General features: G+C 36.1%; 2 protein-coding genes across 2 annotated transcripts in view; one reads left to right on the plus strand and one right to left on the minus strand.

The window, feature by feature from the left end:
* Nucleotides 1-1,381: 1,381 nt before the first annotated feature.
* On the plus strand, nt 1,382-13,262 carry LOC139941330 (globin-like). Its single transcript, XM_071937774.1, has 3 exons — nt 1,382-2,198; nt 9,162-9,387; nt 9,852-13,262. Exons 1-3 carry the CDS (start codon nt 2,005-2,007, stop codon nt 9,987-9,989), a joined length of 558 nt encoding a protein of 185 aa, XP_071793875.1. The 5' UTR covers nt 1,382-2,004; the 3' UTR covers nt 9,990-13,262.
* A 1,949-nt stretch (nt 13,263-15,211) lies between these two features.
* The window catches only part of LOC139941338 (spectrin beta chain, non-erythrocytic 5-like), a 62,761-nt gene continuing 57,997 nt past the window's right edge, over nt 15,212-19,975 (minus strand). The window contains exon 73 of the mRNA XM_071937784.1: nt 15,212-19,840. Coding sequence (XP_071793885.1) covers nt 19,349-19,840 — 492 coding nt within the window. The 3' untranslated portion in view covers nt 15,212-19,348. The remainder of the gene's footprint in view (nt 19,841-19,975) is intronic.

Here is a 19,975-nt window from a genome sequence, read left to right on the forward strand (position 1 = left end):
AGAGAAGCTTTATGCCCAAGACGTCAGTGCAGTGCTACCGAGAATGGTGTGTCCCGCCATCAACCAATCAAGTGCCGGGGTTCGGATACACTTTCCCGGCAGCGCAACCACCGGGCACCCGCTCCAAGTTCGGAGTTTGGGAATTTGACAACGTCAACGGGGTCAAAGTTACCCCCACATATCTTTAAATTCGTTAAGTGAAAATCTTTAAAAATAAAATCAGCAGTATCACAATCTAATTAGCAACTCACCATCACAGTCTTGTGGAAGTTGTGTCCTCAGAACTCGGTAAAAAAAAATTGAATTGTTTGAGAAAAAACCACAGCAACTTTTGACGCAATCAGTATGTCTTTAAAAATGGCGGCGCAAAGCTGCTGCTTGTGTCATGTGATCTTCAAGAGGGCGGGGCTTTCACAAACAAAATTTGCATTACAAGATACAGGCGTTCTGATTGGACAACTCAGTGTTAATTAGTCAAGGACAGTTTTGTTTCTTATCAAAAGGTTTTTTGTTACCCGAATAAAACAATATTTAACAGAACACTAACAACGATAAATAAGGCAACCCATCAATTATCAAATAAAAAATAGAGCGCAACTGATCTGAAATTTGCTCTTAAACGAACCACGTGATCACACACCCGGGATTTAAGAAACTCATTTGCATAAATATTTGCATAAAAAGTCCCTCTTCTTATATTAGACAGGTTTAAGTCCCGTTGTTAAAAACTCCCTAGAATTTTTATTTTAAACAATGTATTTGCCATACCCCACGATTATCTCAATCATAGTTAATTACACAAGAGACTGCTGAAAAGGGGCACTTTCGGGAAAAATACAAACTAATTTTAATTGTCCGCAGTGCCCCTTTTTCTAGCCTTATCTGTTTGTTGTATTTATTTATTTATTTATTCGTTAAAGCTATCCTTCATCTATATATTTATTTGTATTTAAATTTTGTATTATATTTTGTTTACCAAAATATCGCTTTTATTACATTATCAGCATCCACAGGCGCAACAAAACACTGTTTAATTTCCGATAGACGGAATGTATAAACTCAAAAATAGACTTATCTCTTAAATGCTCCATTTTATTTTTCCAACAAAATCCTTTAGATAATTACGATAACTGAAAGATGCATTTTAAACTCTTCTTGTAAGGTCCAATATTGTTTGTTTTATACCACCATTAAAAGCATGACTCTAGTTCCTTTCACGCTGGCATTGACTTAAAACGGGAAATGGGAAAATGCATGTTAATAAACTACCTAGCAACCGAGCTAACAACAATAAGCGATCGTATCATGCCTGACTTGCTTTTACTGTGGAGTACGCTGGTAGACCAATAATAATTTAGACGTGTACAGTGGTTGTGTGTACACCGGTAATACCATGGTTGTCTAGTGGGTTTTAGCCACTACAGCACAGTGTATTGCAACGGACCGATGCTTAGACCACACGCATGCCATACATCATCGCAAGGTTAAATATCTCTGCATTTATAATTTCATCATTGTTTTGAAGAACAAAAATGTGGTTGATGAACTACGCATGGAATTAGGACCAACGAAGCCATGAATGATATGAGATGATTACAGGATTTAAATTGGTATAAAGCTTCATACGGATCCAGCAGCCAGATTGCCGATTAAACCTTCCTGTATTACACGCCAGAAAAATACTGTCTGTTTGTTCAGATAACACTATGGTTGGAGAAACAATTTAATTTACTTCTACTGCTTAGCATAATATGCCATACTGAGATTAACTGGAAGGTGTTTTAATTTATTTATATTCCTGGACATCTTCATAAAAGATAATGTGTATATCGTCAATAAATGGAATGGACAGAAGATGCGGCCACAAACAGCACCAGACGCAGCAGCGATCGCAAAACAAAACATGGCGGGCTGTTTAATATGCCGCCTGTGTTTTCTGTGGCAATATAAACACTGTTTCCTGGAAGCTCGGTAGATATTCGACGGGAAATACAGATAAACTAAATGGGTTGTGCTTCGTCTGTAACGGAGGAGAGGACCACTAAGAATGGTACAGCCGGTGGCATCCCTGAGCCAGACGCCCCTCCACCAACAGACCCAAGGCTACCCTTATCAGCTCGACAAAAATTCAGCCTGGAAAAATCATGGAAGGCGGTGCAACGAAGCTTAGAAGGAGTTGGAATGAATGCTCTGATTAGGTGGGTACATTTCACAATTGTTCACATTTTAATAATATTATACAGCATCATGACAGAAGGTAAACAAAATGGTAGACTCACGAAATATATTACACATGCCTTGTTTTGTCTCTGCCTCAATTAATTAAATCGGAAAATAAACAAAAGGGAAGCCCTAATACGATAGGACTCACTGATGTTTGTTTAAAATAAACATTATGTAGTGTCATCCACACTGACGGAAGCATTGTCATCCACACTGATGGGATGGATGTAAGATTTAGTCCGACTACGACGCAATATTGTCATATTGTGTCACCATCTCACTCCGACACCATCCTTGCTTATGTCATCTATTCACTCTAAAACCATCTAACTCGGATACCTGATCACTTGGAACCAATCCATGTTATAGTTACTGTGAGACAATCTCACCAGGTCTCAGAGACAATCTCACCCATCAGGCTATCTTACTCTGAGACAATCTCACCCAGGTCTCTGAGACAATCTCACCCGCAGGCTATCTTACTCTGAGACAATCTCACAAGGTCTCTGAGACAATCTCACCCATAAGGCTATCTTACTCTGAGACAGTCTCACCCAGGTCACTGAGACAATCTCACCCAACTCTGAGACAATCTCACCCATGCTATTTAACTGTGAACCAATCTCAGCCGGGTCTCTGAGACAATCTCACCCAACTCTGGGACAATCTCACCCATGCTATCTAACTGTAAAACAATCTCACCCAGGTCTCTTAAACAATCTCACCCATCAGGCTATCTTACTCTGAGACAATCTCACACAGTTCTCTGTATGAGACAATCTCACCCAACTCTGAGACAATCTCACCCATGCTATCTTACTGTGAAACAATCTCATCCAGTTCTGTGAGACAATCTCACCTATAGGTCTCTGAGACAATCTCACCCAGGACTCCGGGACATTCTCACCCAGGACTCTGAGACATTCTCACCCATGATATCTTACTGTGCCAATCTCACCCATGCAATCTAAATGCGAAACAATCTCACCCAGGATTCTGAGACAATCTCACTTCCAGTCAATCCCATTGTGAGAGTCATCTCATTCCCTAACAATCTCACTCAGAGAAAATTTCACATTCAGTCAATCTCATGGTTTGGACATCTCACTCCCTATGAAGATCTCACTTTCAATCAATCTCACATTGAGTCAATCTGTTCGTAACACCATCTCACCCACAAGCCATCTCCCCCTCAGTCCACCTTACATAGTAAGGTCATCTCACATTCTAAGGTCATTTGACTCTAGGATCAAACCATTGTGACTAAGCCTTATACTACAAGGCTGTCAACCCGTCTGGTTTCATCAAACACTTCCATTATCATTTCCAAGTCTATGCATATTCTTCCTGCCCTTACACCATGTACTGAAAGACAGTAGAGCCTGTTAGGAAATGCTGTAGTTTTTGACAGGAGTGGGATTTTATTTAAAGAGATTTATTTATTAGATTCGTTTATAACAAGTTTCTAGATGAGATCGATTGTACAATTGAAAGGTCACAGAGGCTTCGAGACGAAAAACTGTTTTTATTTTAGGAACAAAAATTCGTTAAAATAAACAATTAAGGCAATAACAGTTGAATGGTCTGTAATTAAATGTAAGATATTATTGCAACATAATTTAGATTTTTTTTCAACAATTCAACAAACAGATGTTTAAGTCAAAACCCACTAGTTTAGTGAGTGACGTTTACCAGTTTACTAAAGAAAAAAAACAGCTTTTATTTGTATAGGATAACATTTTTTTTTTACTTGAAAACTAATTTCATTAACCTTGACATTGAGACAATGAAGCTGTCATTCTTTAATTAATATTTATTTTTATTTTGCAAAACTTAAAATTCAAAAGACATTATAGTTCCTTTCTTGTCTTTCGTAACACAGCAAGCAATTCGCCATACAGATTGTACAGAGTATAACATCTTACGAAACGTTGCTGGCCTACACTTGAGTCCAAACATTATAATTCTTTGAATTTATACATAATTATATTGTTACCCATTAACTCTACGCCTCATACACACAGAGTGTATAAAAATTATAGAATTTCCTTTTACAGTAGAATAACTTGTCAGGCCATTAATAAAATTCAAATTGCAAAAAAAAGGGTAATGGTCTGGCGTTTTGATCCTAGCAGAGTCTTTCTCGAAGGCTAAATTCAACGATGATATCGTTTTGATATAGGGACCATTACAAACCTAATTCGTTAACCTGTTCTTTTTACGTTTTCATTATTTTACGTCTCTCTGGGTCATATGATCGGGGAATATTTGCTTCTGCGGAAATGATGTGAAGTAGAAGGCGTGAAGTAGTAGAATATTTAATTAAAGGAATTATTCTGAGTCAATAATCAATGTTGGTATAATGGTTCGTTGAAATGTGAGCTAAGTGCAATCACTCGCGTGTTTATCGATCCTCGTGTGTTTATCGATCCTAAATTTGACTATAGTCCTTCCTGGTTTTGTTTATATCCATTTTCAATTTCATTTGTGACAATAGAACGATTCCAATTGCTGATGGCAAATAATTATGCATTCCCTTGACACATATATAATTAAAAGTTCATGAACACACAAGGAAATGGTCAGTACGCTGGTAAATGTTGCCAAGCGTGCTAGGTAACACGTTCTATTTAAAGGCACTAGACCCCTTTGGTAATTGTCAGAGACAAGTCTTCTCACTAACTTGGTATCCCAACATTATGCATAACAAACTTGTGAAAATTTGGGCTCAGATGGTCATCGAATTTGCAAGAGAATAATGAAAGAAAAAACAGCCTTGTTGCATTTTGTGTGTTTTCAGATGCATAATAAAAGGCTTTAGTTGAAGTCATTTATTATTTATTATTTGAGTGAGAAATTACCTCTTTTTAACAAAATATTTTATGTTTTACTTCAGAGGGAGCGTTTCTCTTGTGTGTTATTATGCTTACAACAGCTCTCCGTTGCTCGTAACCAAGAACCTTATTGTGCTAACAATTATTTTGAGTAATTACCAATAGTGTCCAGTGCCTTTAAGGCAGTTTTCTGAGCATCTTCACGTTATCCCAATGTAATATTCAAGCCTCTGATTTAGTCGTGTACCAGCACCCTAATATTAGATGTACTTTGATCTGTAGTACGTCTTACTGTTAGAAATAAAGCTTGGCGTTATGTTTCAGCATTAAGACTATAGTATATCATTTACAAGGACAGTTTAAAGGCAGTGGACACTATTGGTAATTACTCAACATAATTTTTATCATAAAACCTTATTTGGTAACGGGTAATGGGGAGAGGTTGATTGTATAAAACATTGTGAGAAACGGCTCCCTCTGAAGTGACGTAGTTTTCAAGAGAGAAGTTATTTTCAACGAATTTGATTTCGAGACCTCAGATTTAGAATTTGAGGTCTCGAAATCAAGCGCTGAAAGCACACAACTTCGTGTTGCAAGGGTGTTTTTTCTTTTATAGATCTCGAAACTTGGGCGACCAATTGAGCTCAAATTTTCACAGGTTTGTTATTTTGTGCATATGTTGAGATACACCAACTGTAAAGACTGGTCCTTGACAATTGCCAATAGTGTCCAGTGTCTTTAAAACAAAAGAGTAATGTTGTCAAAGTATTATTTGTATGTAGCTATATTCAGCTTGTTTAAGAAGAAAACTCCTTGAGAACGGTTACTAAGTTCAATAATTTCCCAAATAATTCCTAACCAGGGTTTCCATTCTTTGTATTGCTCTGAGACTCAGTTATCGTTTTACATAAAATAGCTTTACATAAAGACTTGACAACAGACATGCTCAGTTGTCTAAGCTGATCTGTAAAATATATTCATTTCAATTCTAACGATACTGACTTGTGGGTTTTATTTTATTGTCAACGTTTGCCTCGAATGCCTGTGAATAAAGGTCAATTTAACTGAATCTGATTATAGCAGATTTTAAATTATGTCATCCATACTGTGCGATGTGGTCAAGGCAACAAATTGAAACGCCGTTATTCGATTTCTTCTGTTGTCCGTTTGGGGATAAAATAGATTGGGTCTTTCTATTTATATTTCCAATTTGATTATAAGAATGTTTTAAGGCACCCAAATTAGTTATGCAACCTAAAAACCAGTGAGTCAAATTATACTCGCACCGTACACTGTAGAGGGAAACAGCTATGTTTTTTAACATTTCTAGTAAATTTATATCACTGAAAATACAAATTTCCATTATACCCTTCAAGAAAGACAGTTCTGCTATGGTCGAAACGTTAGGCCATTAGATTTTGTTTGTTTTATACCAATGTATATTTTTTTTCTTCGTTTGCAACAGCTAATTTTACACACAATTTATTTAGCTGAACAACATTTTTGTGCGACGAATATATTTATGTATGTATTTGTTTATTTATTTGGTTATTTATTTGTATGTAATCATTGTTTTGCGCTGAATAATACGTGTTGTTTACTAAATAATATGACTACACTCAACAATTAATTTCATCCGTAAAAAATGCAAAATGTCAGTGGTTAAAAATATCCATTTTGAGATGGAGTGAGCGTGAACGATCATTACAGTAACCCGGTCAGTTGAAAATACCATTCCGTATTATCATACTGTGCTAATTACATTAGTTGGCCAGGACTGCAGTTTTAGCCCCTATAGCCAAATGGTTCACAATTCGTGTTTGATGGCTTTAATTGTATACAATAGAAGCCTGGGCTAAGTTTGATGCCTGCAGTAGTTTTATATACAGCGGTTGTGAGAGTGTATTTATTACTCAGTCCTCGAAACCTATTAGTATAGCATCCATACTCAAGATAGACTCTGGATACTCAGTAACGCTTACAGGCATGGATTCGACCTCTTTCTTGGCAATATTATTATTATTTGGGTCTTACTGACGGTCTAACCAATATAAAATTTGCCGTCAATAACACTGGATGGAGTGTTTCACAATATTCGCCCACTCCTACTGGATGTTATACTCGCGAATTAAGAAAAAACCTTCACACTTAAAGGCACTGGCCATCTTTGGTAACTTTATATCAACATGTATGCACAAACCTGTGAACATTTGAACTCAATTGGTCGTCAAAGTTGCTAGGGATAATTGAAAGAATAAATACATGTGTGCTTTCAGATGCTTGAACTCGAGACCTCAGTATCGGATTCAATTCAAATATTTTTAGTGAGAGATTTTTACTCCTTCCTCAAAAACTACGTTACTTTAGAGGAAGCAGTTTCTCACAATGTTTATACTATCAAGAAGTAAGATTTTATGCTAACAATTATTTTGGGTAATTGCCAATAGTGTCCAGTGCCTTTAAGTACCCTTGACACAGCGTTATTGAGTTAGAATGAAATATCTAATGGCCAAACACTTAACATAATGGATGTGTATATATGGGTGAATTTAAATCATGTAAAGTAAGTCATTTTGGGAGCCTCGTCCATTGTGGAATTCTGAGAGGTAAATCCATTTGTATCGCGTGACGTCTGTGCAGAAACATCTCACATTAACGGCTTATTTCAATGCTTTTATCATTTATTATTTACGGTATCAATGGAATATTTAGATATACCAATCCAATTGCCATTAGCCAATGACAATGACAATATATATATATCTATTTCTATATTACTTTAAAAGGCTAAAATATGACAATCTCAACTAATATTTTAACAAGAAAGACAACACAATTATATGTGATTGACACAAAATGCAAATCTTGTTTGCATCTAATTTTCTTATTAATGCATTGAGTGTTAGATACGAGAGCTTTGCAACGAACTGAAGCCGAACTGTTCAAACAATATTTTGCGCTTGTGCCTGGCACCCCTTCCTCTTCCATACATTATCTAAAGACAAGTCCATTTTTAATTGACTGCATTAGTCGCCATCTTGGATGAAACGTGCACGCATGAAAGGCTATCATTGGCTGAGAATCGTGCGCTGCGCGTACACCATCACCAGAGCACGTTTCCATTGTGTGTAATCCAAGATGGTGATGCTTGACGTCATGCAATCCATCTTTAGGCTTCTCATTATTAAAAGGGTCTCTTTAAGATTCAAATAGGGCTATATCCGATTTGGCAGACGGCTATGGCTGTTGCTAATGACATTCAATGCATAATGGCTAGGCGATCTAGTCGTAGCTGTCCGAAGCCGCTAATACGGACGATTATTATATATTATTCATTATTAAGTTATGATTATGTTGATGTGTCAGTTTCTGAGAATTATAACATTCAATATTTGCAATCAATAAATCAGCATGTGTAATGCATTTCCGCAGGAATCAGCCCGATTTGGTAACAATATACCACTTTCATTACAAATAATGTTTTGTTGTATATTGCCACCGGCAATGCTACAGCTATTCGTGCGTTTTGTTCACTGTTAACAAACGATTAAACGTCTGTGGGGAAATGACTTTTCATTCCACTGAGAGAGACTTCTTCATCTTTACTTATTTTCTTTACCGATTTTCGCAGAAAGAAGGTTTTTCTCTGAATAAATATTGACAGACTATGCTGCTTCACAACTAAAATCAAACAAAAACATTTGCACAATGAATGGATTCGTTCTTGTGAAAACACCGCGACAATTTTCCTGTTTTCTCAGAAAGCACACACAGTATTCAGCAAATTCCACTTTTATTGTAGCTTTCATTTTTTAATTTTTTTATCAAGCATTACGTTGGCAAAACCTACCCATGACCCACGTTCAAACACCGTTCCTTAAGTGTTTATTGCTTCATATGCAACTTTTTTTAGCCTTCGATAAAGACTCTGCTAGGGTCGAAACGTTGCAACAGAGGCCTAATCTTATTTTCTCACATTTTCTCTAGTAGTTTCTTTTTTGTATTTATATAATTTTGTCATTTTGGTTGGTAAGTAGCCTTCGAGTAAGACTTTTCTAAGATCGAAACGTCAAGCCATTACCTATTTTTTTGCTTGTCTTTTAGATTATTCAAGCAATGTCCAGACACGCAAGATTGGTTTCCTTCGTTTACGGGAAAGACAGAGGATCAACTAAGAGAAGACGAGTCTTTTGCTGCTCATGCTAACGCCTTGATGTCTGTGTTTGATGAATCAGTGGAGAATTTAGGAGATGTTGACGAAGCGATCAAACTTCTGACTAAAACGGGTAAAAGACATGCAAAACTAGGCTTAGATGCTGATGTCATAATGGTGAGTCTATTAATTGACTGTGTGTTGTCAAATTAATTTGTTCAAACTAAAAACGAAGAAGAGAGTTCCCCAAAGACCGTAAAGTTATTACAATAACTAACAAGTGGGACGAAAATAACTTGTGGTGTTTGTTTAATTGTTTGTTTGTTTGTTTGTTTGTTTGTTTGTTTGTTTGTTTGTTTGTTTGTTTGTTTGTTTGTTTGTTTGTTTGTTTGTTTGTTTGTTTGTTTGTTTGTTTGTTTGTTTGTTTGTTTGTTTGTTTTTTGTTGTTATACTTTTCAATCTACCTTGAGTCTTCCTCTTTTTAAATACACAGTTATTAATATCAAATCAATGTTCGTTTGAATTGATTATACAGTGATAAACTGGCTAAAGTTTGAACACATGAACATAAACTATTCAACATTTTGGGGGATGGGAGGGTTTGCTTATTAAAGTTGTTTTTTGTTGTTGCAATTTTGCAGAAATTTCATCAGCCTTTACTTAAGGCAATTGAGGAACTTTTGGATACAAGATATAGTGAAAAGATAGAAGAAATCTACAAATTGTGGTTAAAGTTTGTTTTCGAACATATAACAAAAGGAATGGAGGCAGGAGCTTAATGCATTTGTCGTTCGAAAGATCACGGCCTGGGCATAACGCATTACAATGCAGTGATAGAGATCCAGCGACTGTTTAATGAACAACTTTTAATGCAGTAATAAAGATCCAACGACTGTTTGGTGAGCTGCATATAATGCAAAGACAAATATACAGTGACTGTTTGATGAAAGGCTATAACGCAATGATAAAGACACAACGGCTGTTTAATGAACACCTACAATGCAGTGATACAGATCCAACGGCTGTTTATTGATCAGCTCGCACGTATAATGCTTATGGTCTGCCTGACACAAGATTGACATGCAGAAAGGAACATATGAGATTTGTGTGGAATACAAAAAAATGTGTAGACTTATTTGATTGTATAGCAGATTATATTTTAAAGACTCCTCAATCACCATGAGTGCCACTTAGCATGCTTAGCTATAATTGATGACATTGTGTGTAAAATCATGCATTGGTGAGAAAGAACTGTGGGCCAATTTCAAAGAGCTGCTTAAGCACAAACATTTGCTAAGCACAGCCACTTTATGCTTACTAAATTAAGGTTACCATCCACCATGTCACTGTACAGTTTGTGACTGGTATCCTGTCTATTTCTGATAAGCAGGAAACTGATAAGCAGTTTTGTTTTTGCCTAAGCAGCTGTATGATTGGACCCCGTCCATACATTCATGATGAACCCATTGTCAATATTCAACATTTATTTTATACAATAGAGTTGCATGAAAGTTGACAAAGACTTTTGTTTTGTGTTGTTAATATAAGCGTGTTTGATTTTTTTAATTACCTACAAATATATGCATCAGTTTTGTAGTTTAATTGATGACAATTACGTCATGAAATAACCAACTGCACAGTTGTTTCACTACCCTCAAGGAAAGTGTTTTTGTCTGACATAACTGTGAAAGTCGAGAATAGCAACTTTGGTAAAAAGTCTAGTATTTTGCACTTCATGTGACATGTGAAAACTTTTGAGCTTTTAGTCAGCGGAGCGACGAGAAAAGAGTGACAAATTTGTTTGTCGGAAACATCGAGTTTTGGACTCGCCATATCCATAAATTGTTTCACTCTTTTCTCAAAAACTAAAGACGTTCAGACAAAATTATTTAAGACTTGGGACGTTTTGTACCACGGTTTTGATCTCTCGAGTCAAAAACAAAACAGTAGGCTACTTGCTGTTTAACTGTTTCATTTAATAACAAGAAAGCATTTAAAAAGAAGGTAAGTTTGCTATCATTCTTAAAACCAATGGTAAGAAGTACAACAATTTTCGATAAAACAAAAATGCATTTTGAGAAACATTTCCCAATGCCCCAGAAGTTGAATCCGAGGGGCGTCAGTAACGCTTCTTAAACTGTGTTGGAATTATTCTTCATGCGTGGACATAATCGCTCTGGATTGTCGGCTCTATCTAAAAAAAACCGTTTTGTTGTATTCCGTCACAAGTTTACACAAATTTATTGATTTCGTTCAAGCTTGCTGATAAAGGCAAACCTAAATCAAATTGAAGTAGTCTGTAGTTTGGAATTTGGAGGCAACTTATTCACAAGTGTGTTAGGAAATAGATCACAGTTCAGTGAAATACCCACCAAAATGACAACAAGATTCTATGTTTTTTTCTGAAGGATGAAATTATACGCCAATAATTAATTGCTTGAATAACAGGGTTTTAACTTGGCACAATTTTATAATGCAGCTAACACATTTTCTGCCTAGCAGATCTGAGCAGGATAGCAGTCCAAAATTGTACACGTGACATTATATTTTGGCTGGTAACCTAAGATAATGTTTTTGCTGAAGGTGCTCTGAGTTCTGGGCCCAATTTTATAAAGCTTGTAGGCACAAAAACCTGCTAAGCACAGACAAATATTGCTTAGCAAAAACTGACTGGTATAACCTATTTTTTGCTAAGCAATATGTTCCTGTGCTTAGCAGTTTTTTGTGCTTACAGGCTTTATGGAATAGGGCCAGGAAGTGAGAAAGACTTTTTACTAAGTTTGGAGATACCTCTAATCCAAACACTTTATGGATGCCAGAGAAGACTTAGACCGGCCATCTTGGCTTGTTTGTATAACTGTACCATTCCACATTCTAATCTCATTCATACACACACAACTTTGCCAGTAGGCCTATAGGGCCACGGTATATATTTGAATTACTCAACTCTTATCTCAAATCACTTTTGAATTTAAAAGTAAGTGCACCCTTTAAAGTTTCGTCTATGTGCAATGCCTAATTTTACTTTTCTTATTAGAAATGATAATATTGTTTTATTAAGAAAATAGTTATACGTTTAGATGTATTATAAAGAGACAATGAAGATATTTTTCATATGTGATATTTATGGGGGTATGTGCAATCAAATTGGCTTATAGTAATATAGGTTGTGGTTGGTGGGTGGGTGTGTGTGTGTGTGTGTGAACTTATCTACGTTTAAATCGAGAACTTTGAACAAATGGATCTGGTAAAATGAAGTAGAGAGAACGGTACTCGCTTTGCGTTCGTGTTCAATACCGATAAGCCCCTACGCCATTTTGAGGTATGGTGGACAAACTACTATAACACCATATTTATTTTAGGTAATTTTGTCTGTGAATACCCGCAGCAAACAGGGCACAAACCCTAAGAGCCTGTAAGCAGATAAAACCTCGCTAAACACAGAATAGTATTTAGGAAGAAACTATAAATAAATAGTAAACTTGCGGGTACAACCATGTGTAAATCTCTTTTGAGGGAGTGTTGGCTCTGAAACTAGTCAGTGTGGTCTCGACGTTTCGAACAGTATACTCTGCTCATCTTCAGGAGAAAGCAGATTAGTATTGCTAAGCAGATTCAGGGTACCAGCCTAAATTACAGTAAATGTGCATTGTTGTAGCTGGTGCCTGACTCAATTATTGCTTAGCAAAGACATTTTTTTCAAGCAGTTTTTCTGCTTAACAGCTATATGAAATTGAGCCCAGCGCACTATAAGTGTCCACTATATAATATTTCAAACAGGCTGATGAGGACATCGCTAAAACAATATTATGGGAGAACAATGGAACGTCCTCGATTTGCGACAGTGTGTTTGTGTGTGTGCTGAGTATGTACTGTTTGAGCATAATAACCGAGTACAATTGAGCATAATAACCGAGTACAATGTATTTACAGGATAAGAATTCAGGAGATTTGTATCTTGTCTGAACAAGATGGTTCCAATCTAATTAGTTAGAGGGACAATGACCCGGATGGTTCCAATACCTTTCTGTGTGTCTTGTTTGTAAATGAAGGGCATCAGCAATAAATGAAACTGTAAATAAAACATGTCAAACAATATCAAGATTGTATTTTGTAATTATTATTTTGTTCAAGATGCATGTAAGATTTTGATGTTGAGAAGACAACTCGACCCCCGCTGTGAGAGCAGCTGGTTTGTTCACAGGGAGGGGGTATGTGAGATCGATTTGAAACTTTGATGATCGCTTGCAGGAGGTCGAGTTGGTACAAAGCTTGATGGCGCGTAAAAACTAAGGTCCTTGACCATGGATCGAAGAAGTGACAGTTGGGTCGACCTTGCATCTACGACGTGTGAAATATAAAATATTAAAAAACTAATTTGCAATTTACTGTTAACTTGTCTATCTTCATATGAACAGCGATCGCAATTATCATAGGTTGGCAGACTATGATGCAGAAGCATAGAGCAAGCCGTGTGGTTGAAGTAAACAAACTTCTTGGTTATTTACTGATGTAATGCTCTGCATCAAAGTCATACCGGTATAACCTAATGTTCAGTTCCTACGAACCACTCACATTGTTAGGCGCTGCACTGACTTAGATCTTGAACAACAAATTATGCACAAGACGATTTTAATTAGCACATGATAGATCTTTTTTTGGTTGGCAAGACTTGAAATGTTATAACAAGACGGGTAAAAATAGGGCATTATTAAATGAAATATCAATGCAATAGATTTACCTACGTATTGACAAGGTTTTAATTGTTTAATGTTTCAGCAAAGCTAATTACCCTATGTCTTGCGCAGCCGTCCTCGACTTAATTGATTTATCTTTTTCTCCTCAACAATGCGATGTTATTTATACACTTATTAGTTGAAATTACCACTCTCCCATGTCTGCTTAGCAATTCAGTTTGTCTTACAAAACAAAGATGTTCACCGTCACAAGAACAACTTCGATATCACTTGAAAATTCTCTTGAAAGGGTGTGGTGGGTCACATCCCATGTCGGGGCAGAAAGGTGCGTTTTTCTAAGGTGGGTGGGTGTGTGAGTGTGTGGGTGGGGGTGGGGGCAAGCTTTGTTTATGATGGGTATATGATACGATTGTTCACTAAGTTTTGTTTATATTAAAACGTGTTTTCCTCATTTTCTTTCTTCTTTTTAATTTTGAAATTTTTGCGCAATTTGTTTTCATGGGGGGGCGCTACATGGGCGTGCCCACTAGCCCCCCCCCCCACCCCAATTAGCTAACGCCGGTGCATAATACTAGTGTCGGAATCTAGAGCAGCCACTGTGTTTGTGTTTCTCTATCTCTTTGACTTGGTACTCTACTATCCTCAGCTGACATAGTCTCAGCCTTTCTCAAGAGCAAGGCTCTTGATGTCAACAAGGTTCTTAACATCAGTTATTTATTTAACCTTCTATGCCACATGGTCATGCCACTTCCAATCCACCTGTCTCAACAACAAAGATGGGTCCGTCTTAGATTAGTCGCCCTGATTTCGCCTCATCGTAATTAACGATCTCTAACAGCGACTGTCTTGTCCTGCTAAGAACAAAAAATAAAATCATCGCTCTTAAATCATTTTGTTCAGATCAAACAGGTCAGGCATAAAACCATTACATGAAATAGTCGTGTGGTGTTGTCACGAAAGGAAAAAACCTTTCATGTGTTTGCAAAACAGTGTTCAGTTTGACTTTAAAAATTACTTACAAATCTGCAATTTAGCCAATATCATTACAAACTCTCAGAGCTCCACTCAACTTATTTTTTTCTTATTTATTTCCCAACATTGTATTAAAATATGTTAATCGGATAAATTTATCAAAAGGTCATAGGTTCTAGTCTAGGTTCTTTGTTTAACCACAAGATATTAAATATTTACTCCTCTAGTTTCCCTTGGTGTCCTATCAATGTTCTTCAGTATATAACATCTCATTATACAGATAGAAATATTTCTTCTATTTATACAATTTCCACCGATAAACGCCCGAACAATGATATGCCTCTACCTCGAATATTTAACATAAAACACACGATCCTTCTGTGCCAGTTTTAATCAAATTCCAGCCGAGTATTTCGGTCCAGTGTGCTTTGATTCGAATGAAATAATAAAGTCATTAAGGTCAGCCATTCGTGGTCCAATATCACACTTTAACCCTCACACAGTATTATCATAAATTGTCAGGTTCATGAGCAAGATAAAAATATCACACTTTCGTTCTTGGCGTTAAATTTCTTGGATAAAGATTTGTGTATGCACGAGCTAGGATATGATGGTCCGAGTTGAGATTGAAGCCATATTCGTCTCTGCCTACAGAGAGATGGGGATTATGTATACGTTTGCCTAATGGCAACTCTATTTGACAGTTGGCTGATTCTTATCTGAATGGTTTAGAATGACATGTCTATTCCCACATCAGCAAACCACTTAAATCATCTCTCCTCTTCCAATAACTGCAAGATGGGTTTACAAGATAAAACACGCAACACATTAATAACTCAGACAGTTAAATAACTGCAACTCAGAATGAATGACAATATATAGCAATTCAGAAACGATGTTTTAATGTGATGTTGTAAGCTTTAGATTAAGTTATCACCATGGTTTCACACATTAAATCAGTTTAAAGGTAAGACTGGCGAATTTTAAATCAAATTTATGAATCCGTTTAAAAACAGAAATATATAAGTCAAGATTGCTCTGTTTAATACAAAATAAATGATACAAATTGGAGATAAAAACCCAAAACAAATATTGCTTAACAAAACATTCTCTGTTGTATTTCGATTATTCAAAAGACACTACAAAAGAGATATTTGTAAATTCCTAAGTACTTTTCAAAAACAACTCCAAGGGAGTCAAATAGTATAAATTATTGGAATAGCATAGTTTATAGAATATATTGTAACTATAGAAGATAAATTATAATGATTTCATCGCACACATTAGCATTTGGTGCAGCCTGATATGTGAATGGACGGGGAAAAAAGATGTCTCATAAATTAAGGCGGTGAGTAGATAGGCCTACCAGCTATCAGTTCAAGCTAGACTTAACTATTCATCCATTCTACAATAGCAGAACAATTCATTCCAATTTATTCTACAATCGGACTTCGTGTCATCTCGGCAAATTTAAAGAGCACATGAAAAAATTCAAAAGAAATAATAGGCAATATACAAGGGAAAATATACAATTCCTCTTTAAAATAGTGACATTTGCACAAATACATAAATATATAGATAAGTCAGTCAGCCACATATTAGAAAAAATATCAGTCTTTCGTACGTTTTTGGCCCCAAAGTTTAGGAATAGTGTAGCTCCTACATAAACCCTGTAAACAGTGTAGTAGAACTATATACACATATTTTACAAACACAAACACAAACACATAATTATTTGAATTTGCTTAAATTACCAACAATTGAGAAAATAGAAATAGCTGTTGCAAACTGAATACCAACCAAATGAACCGATTGTATAAATGCAAAAAATAGTTAATGGCCTGACGTTTTGACCCTAGCGGAGTCTTTCTTAAAGGCTAACAACACAGCACAACACAACACACATTTAAAGTGGAATAAAAGCAGTCAAGTGGAATCAATATTGCAAATAAGGCAATTCGATGTTTGTTTTTAACTGTATAAAGACATTTGAAAGAATGTAAAACAAGTAATAAAGCAATACTTATCAAAATTGATAAAACAACCACAGTTAATATGTTTATTTATATATCTGTTATGGTATTTCATCGATGGTGGTATAAAATCATAAGAACGAGGAAGACAGAACAAACTATAGTTAGGGAAAATGTTAAATATAAGCACAAGAAATGTCACTGCATTCAAATTATTCAAAAGCTTTTTTAAGTGTCTATAGAAAAAAAGGAATGTTCACACAGTGACTGAAACACGGAGCTGTATGTGTGATTTTTTGTCAAGGCATAATTTTTCAAATACTTCTATACCAGAATGTATACAGATAACCAATATTTACAGATGGAAAAAGGAATAAATACAAATATATACAATAATATCTACAAATGAGTTTCAACAATGAACCTTAATGTATTGATAACTTCATTCTTGAGTAGCAAAGCAACTGTAACACAGTGATTTAGCAAACAAAATATACAATATCAGCCATTTTGGAATTCTATAAAACCAATATATATTAAGGCCAAATCAGGAAGTTGGCAACAGCATTGGACACTTCAAACACTTAATTAGTCTCTTTGTTTTCACATAGAAAAGTATAAACTTAAAATAAACACTTGTTGTTTTTCAGTCATGATATTATTATTGCTGTTAAAGGAATTTCTAAGTATAAGGCACACCATTACATCACGATAAGGCATCAAAAGAAGTATTTTTTAAGAATATCATAATTTAATAAGATAATTAAATATAGTACAAAGTCACATTGATAAGTTTTAAGTATTTCAGCCAAGATAGGAAGAGTAAGTGTTTAAAATGAGTGTCTGATTTGACATTAGTCATTCAAGCAGCGATAAATGGATAACTCTATAGTACTATACTACTGGATGGGAGGTACTGTGATGTCAGACCTTCCTTGGTCCTCAGTGGAAACTAAAACCAAATCAGTGTTTCTTTCCTGGTGCAATCATTGTACTTCTGCATGCCAACAGTATATAAGCCATGGCATTTGGCAGGCAATCTTTTACTAGACAGAAAACAAAGTCTGCACCTAGTTACTTTTTACACTGAATTCTGTCTTTGAAGGTTGCTTCAAACAAAACAATATTTTTTTAACTCAACAACATATCAAAATAAAAAAACACAAGTCGTCCTGCGCTGTAAAAGTCAGCGGAATTGAAGTAAAATGCAAGCACAGCCTGCTTGGTCTATTAGTAATACAATCTAGTTATTCAAGTTGTATAGACACGCACTCAGCTCTTAAAAGCTTTCATGTTAAACATGTCTGTATAGCATAATGTATACTACAGACTTAATAACTCCACTGCCTGCTGATAAGGCATTAATTGCATACATAAGATGAGTAATTTGCATAAAAGCTCTAATGGGTACGCATAGGACAAGGCCATATTGGCTCCATCATGGTTATAACAATAAAACTCAAATCAATAATCATCATAATAATCCTACCTCTAGGTTCTATCAATTGTAACCAAAATATCATCAAACTGGTTAAGCACTAAATGCCAGATTACCAGGCAAACTACCATGCCACATGCACAATTTGTGACCGGTATCCTGCTCATTTCTAGTACTACGTTCATAAAGCTGTTAAGCAGCAAATCGTGCTTAGTAAATTTCTTGGTTAAGCAACAACAAATTAATGACTGAGGTACCAGCCAAAGCAAAGTAGGGTTCTCCGGCTGGTAACCCAACTTTTGCTAAGCAAACAGCTTTGTGTGCTAAGCAAATTTGTTGTGCTTATAGGCTTAATGGGCCCTGCTTAGCAGAGAATTGTTAAGCAATAATTTCTATGTGAGCAGGTCAATGAAATTTCAGGAGGAGTGCAAGACAAGGACTTCAAGGAAGATAAGTTCATCACTTCCTTCTATAAATATATCCAACATTTGAATCAACATGAGACATTAATCAGCTTATCATGCTACACTCATGTCTAAATCCAGTCATCATTATTCATTTATTATTATTACATTTAAAGAATTGTGAATAATAGAGGTGTTTGTTAGTGGTTTCCTTAGTGGATAGCAATGTGTTAATAGAGCTTCGTCATTGATGCTTCCTTCAGTACTAAGACTAAGCTGAGTAGCATCAATTAGTCTCAAGACTGACTCTAAAGGTAGAAAGGTTCAACAATCAATATCTAGAGACAAAACAATCTTTAGAAACTGATGTTAAAAGCTGCTTGTAGTATTAACAACTTCTTGTTTTATTTGGAGTTGATTGTTGATTCAGGCATGTATGCTTCGTTTTTGAAAGGGCAAGGGCACCAAGGCATTTTCTCCTTGGTAAAGGGCACCCTGTGAGGAAATTGTCAATTTCTACTGGAGCAATTCAAGGGCACCAAGGCAATCACCAGGGAACTTGCCCTAGTCAATTATTCTTTGTTCAAATCATAGATATTTCACTCAAAACAATGCTGTACACACACTTTAAACACAACCTTGTTTAGCTGGAGTTTACTTTTTCTTGAAGAAACCTCCAAACCCCTTATTTCTTTTTATTTTGGGTGAATCTGGAACTGACTTGCTTAGTCCTTTCTGGCTTCCTTTAATGCCTTGTATTTGTATAGGAGGAGGTGGTGTAGCTGTGACTCTATCTATTGGAGTCCTTGGTGATTGGGGTGTAAGCCTGCGAGGTTGGCTTGGGGATGATTTAGGAAGGATGATGGGTGATGGAGGCGCTGGGCGTCTTGGTTGTTGGGGCGGGGCAGAGTATTTACTTCTTGGAGCTGGTCTGAGAGGATGAGGAATGGCTGTTATATCATGAGATGATGTTGAAGAAGGAGCAGATTGTGAAATGGTTGGTGACGGACTTGATGGTTCCATCTTATTGCGATCGTTGGAAGATGTTTCCGTCTTTTTGCGATCGTTGGAGGATGAGCGAGAACGTCGTCTTCTAGGAGGGGTGAGATGAGGAGATGGATTTGGTTGCCATGGTGATGAGGAGTCCTGAGGAACGCAATGAAGCAAATAAGAAATGGAAGCAAACAATGAGTAAAGTGCTTGATGACGTCAAATGTATTAATACTACCATATTCACGTCTGGAGTTAAGTGTGAATAATATATTATCAATATTGTGTACT

The sequence above is a fragment of the Asterias amurensis genome, chromosome 1 (genome assembly GCF_032118995.1).
Source record: "Asterias amurensis chromosome 1, ASM3211899v1".
Taxonomy (NCBI): domain Eukaryota; kingdom Metazoa; phylum Echinodermata; class Asteroidea; order Forcipulatida; family Asteriidae; genus Asterias; species Asterias amurensis.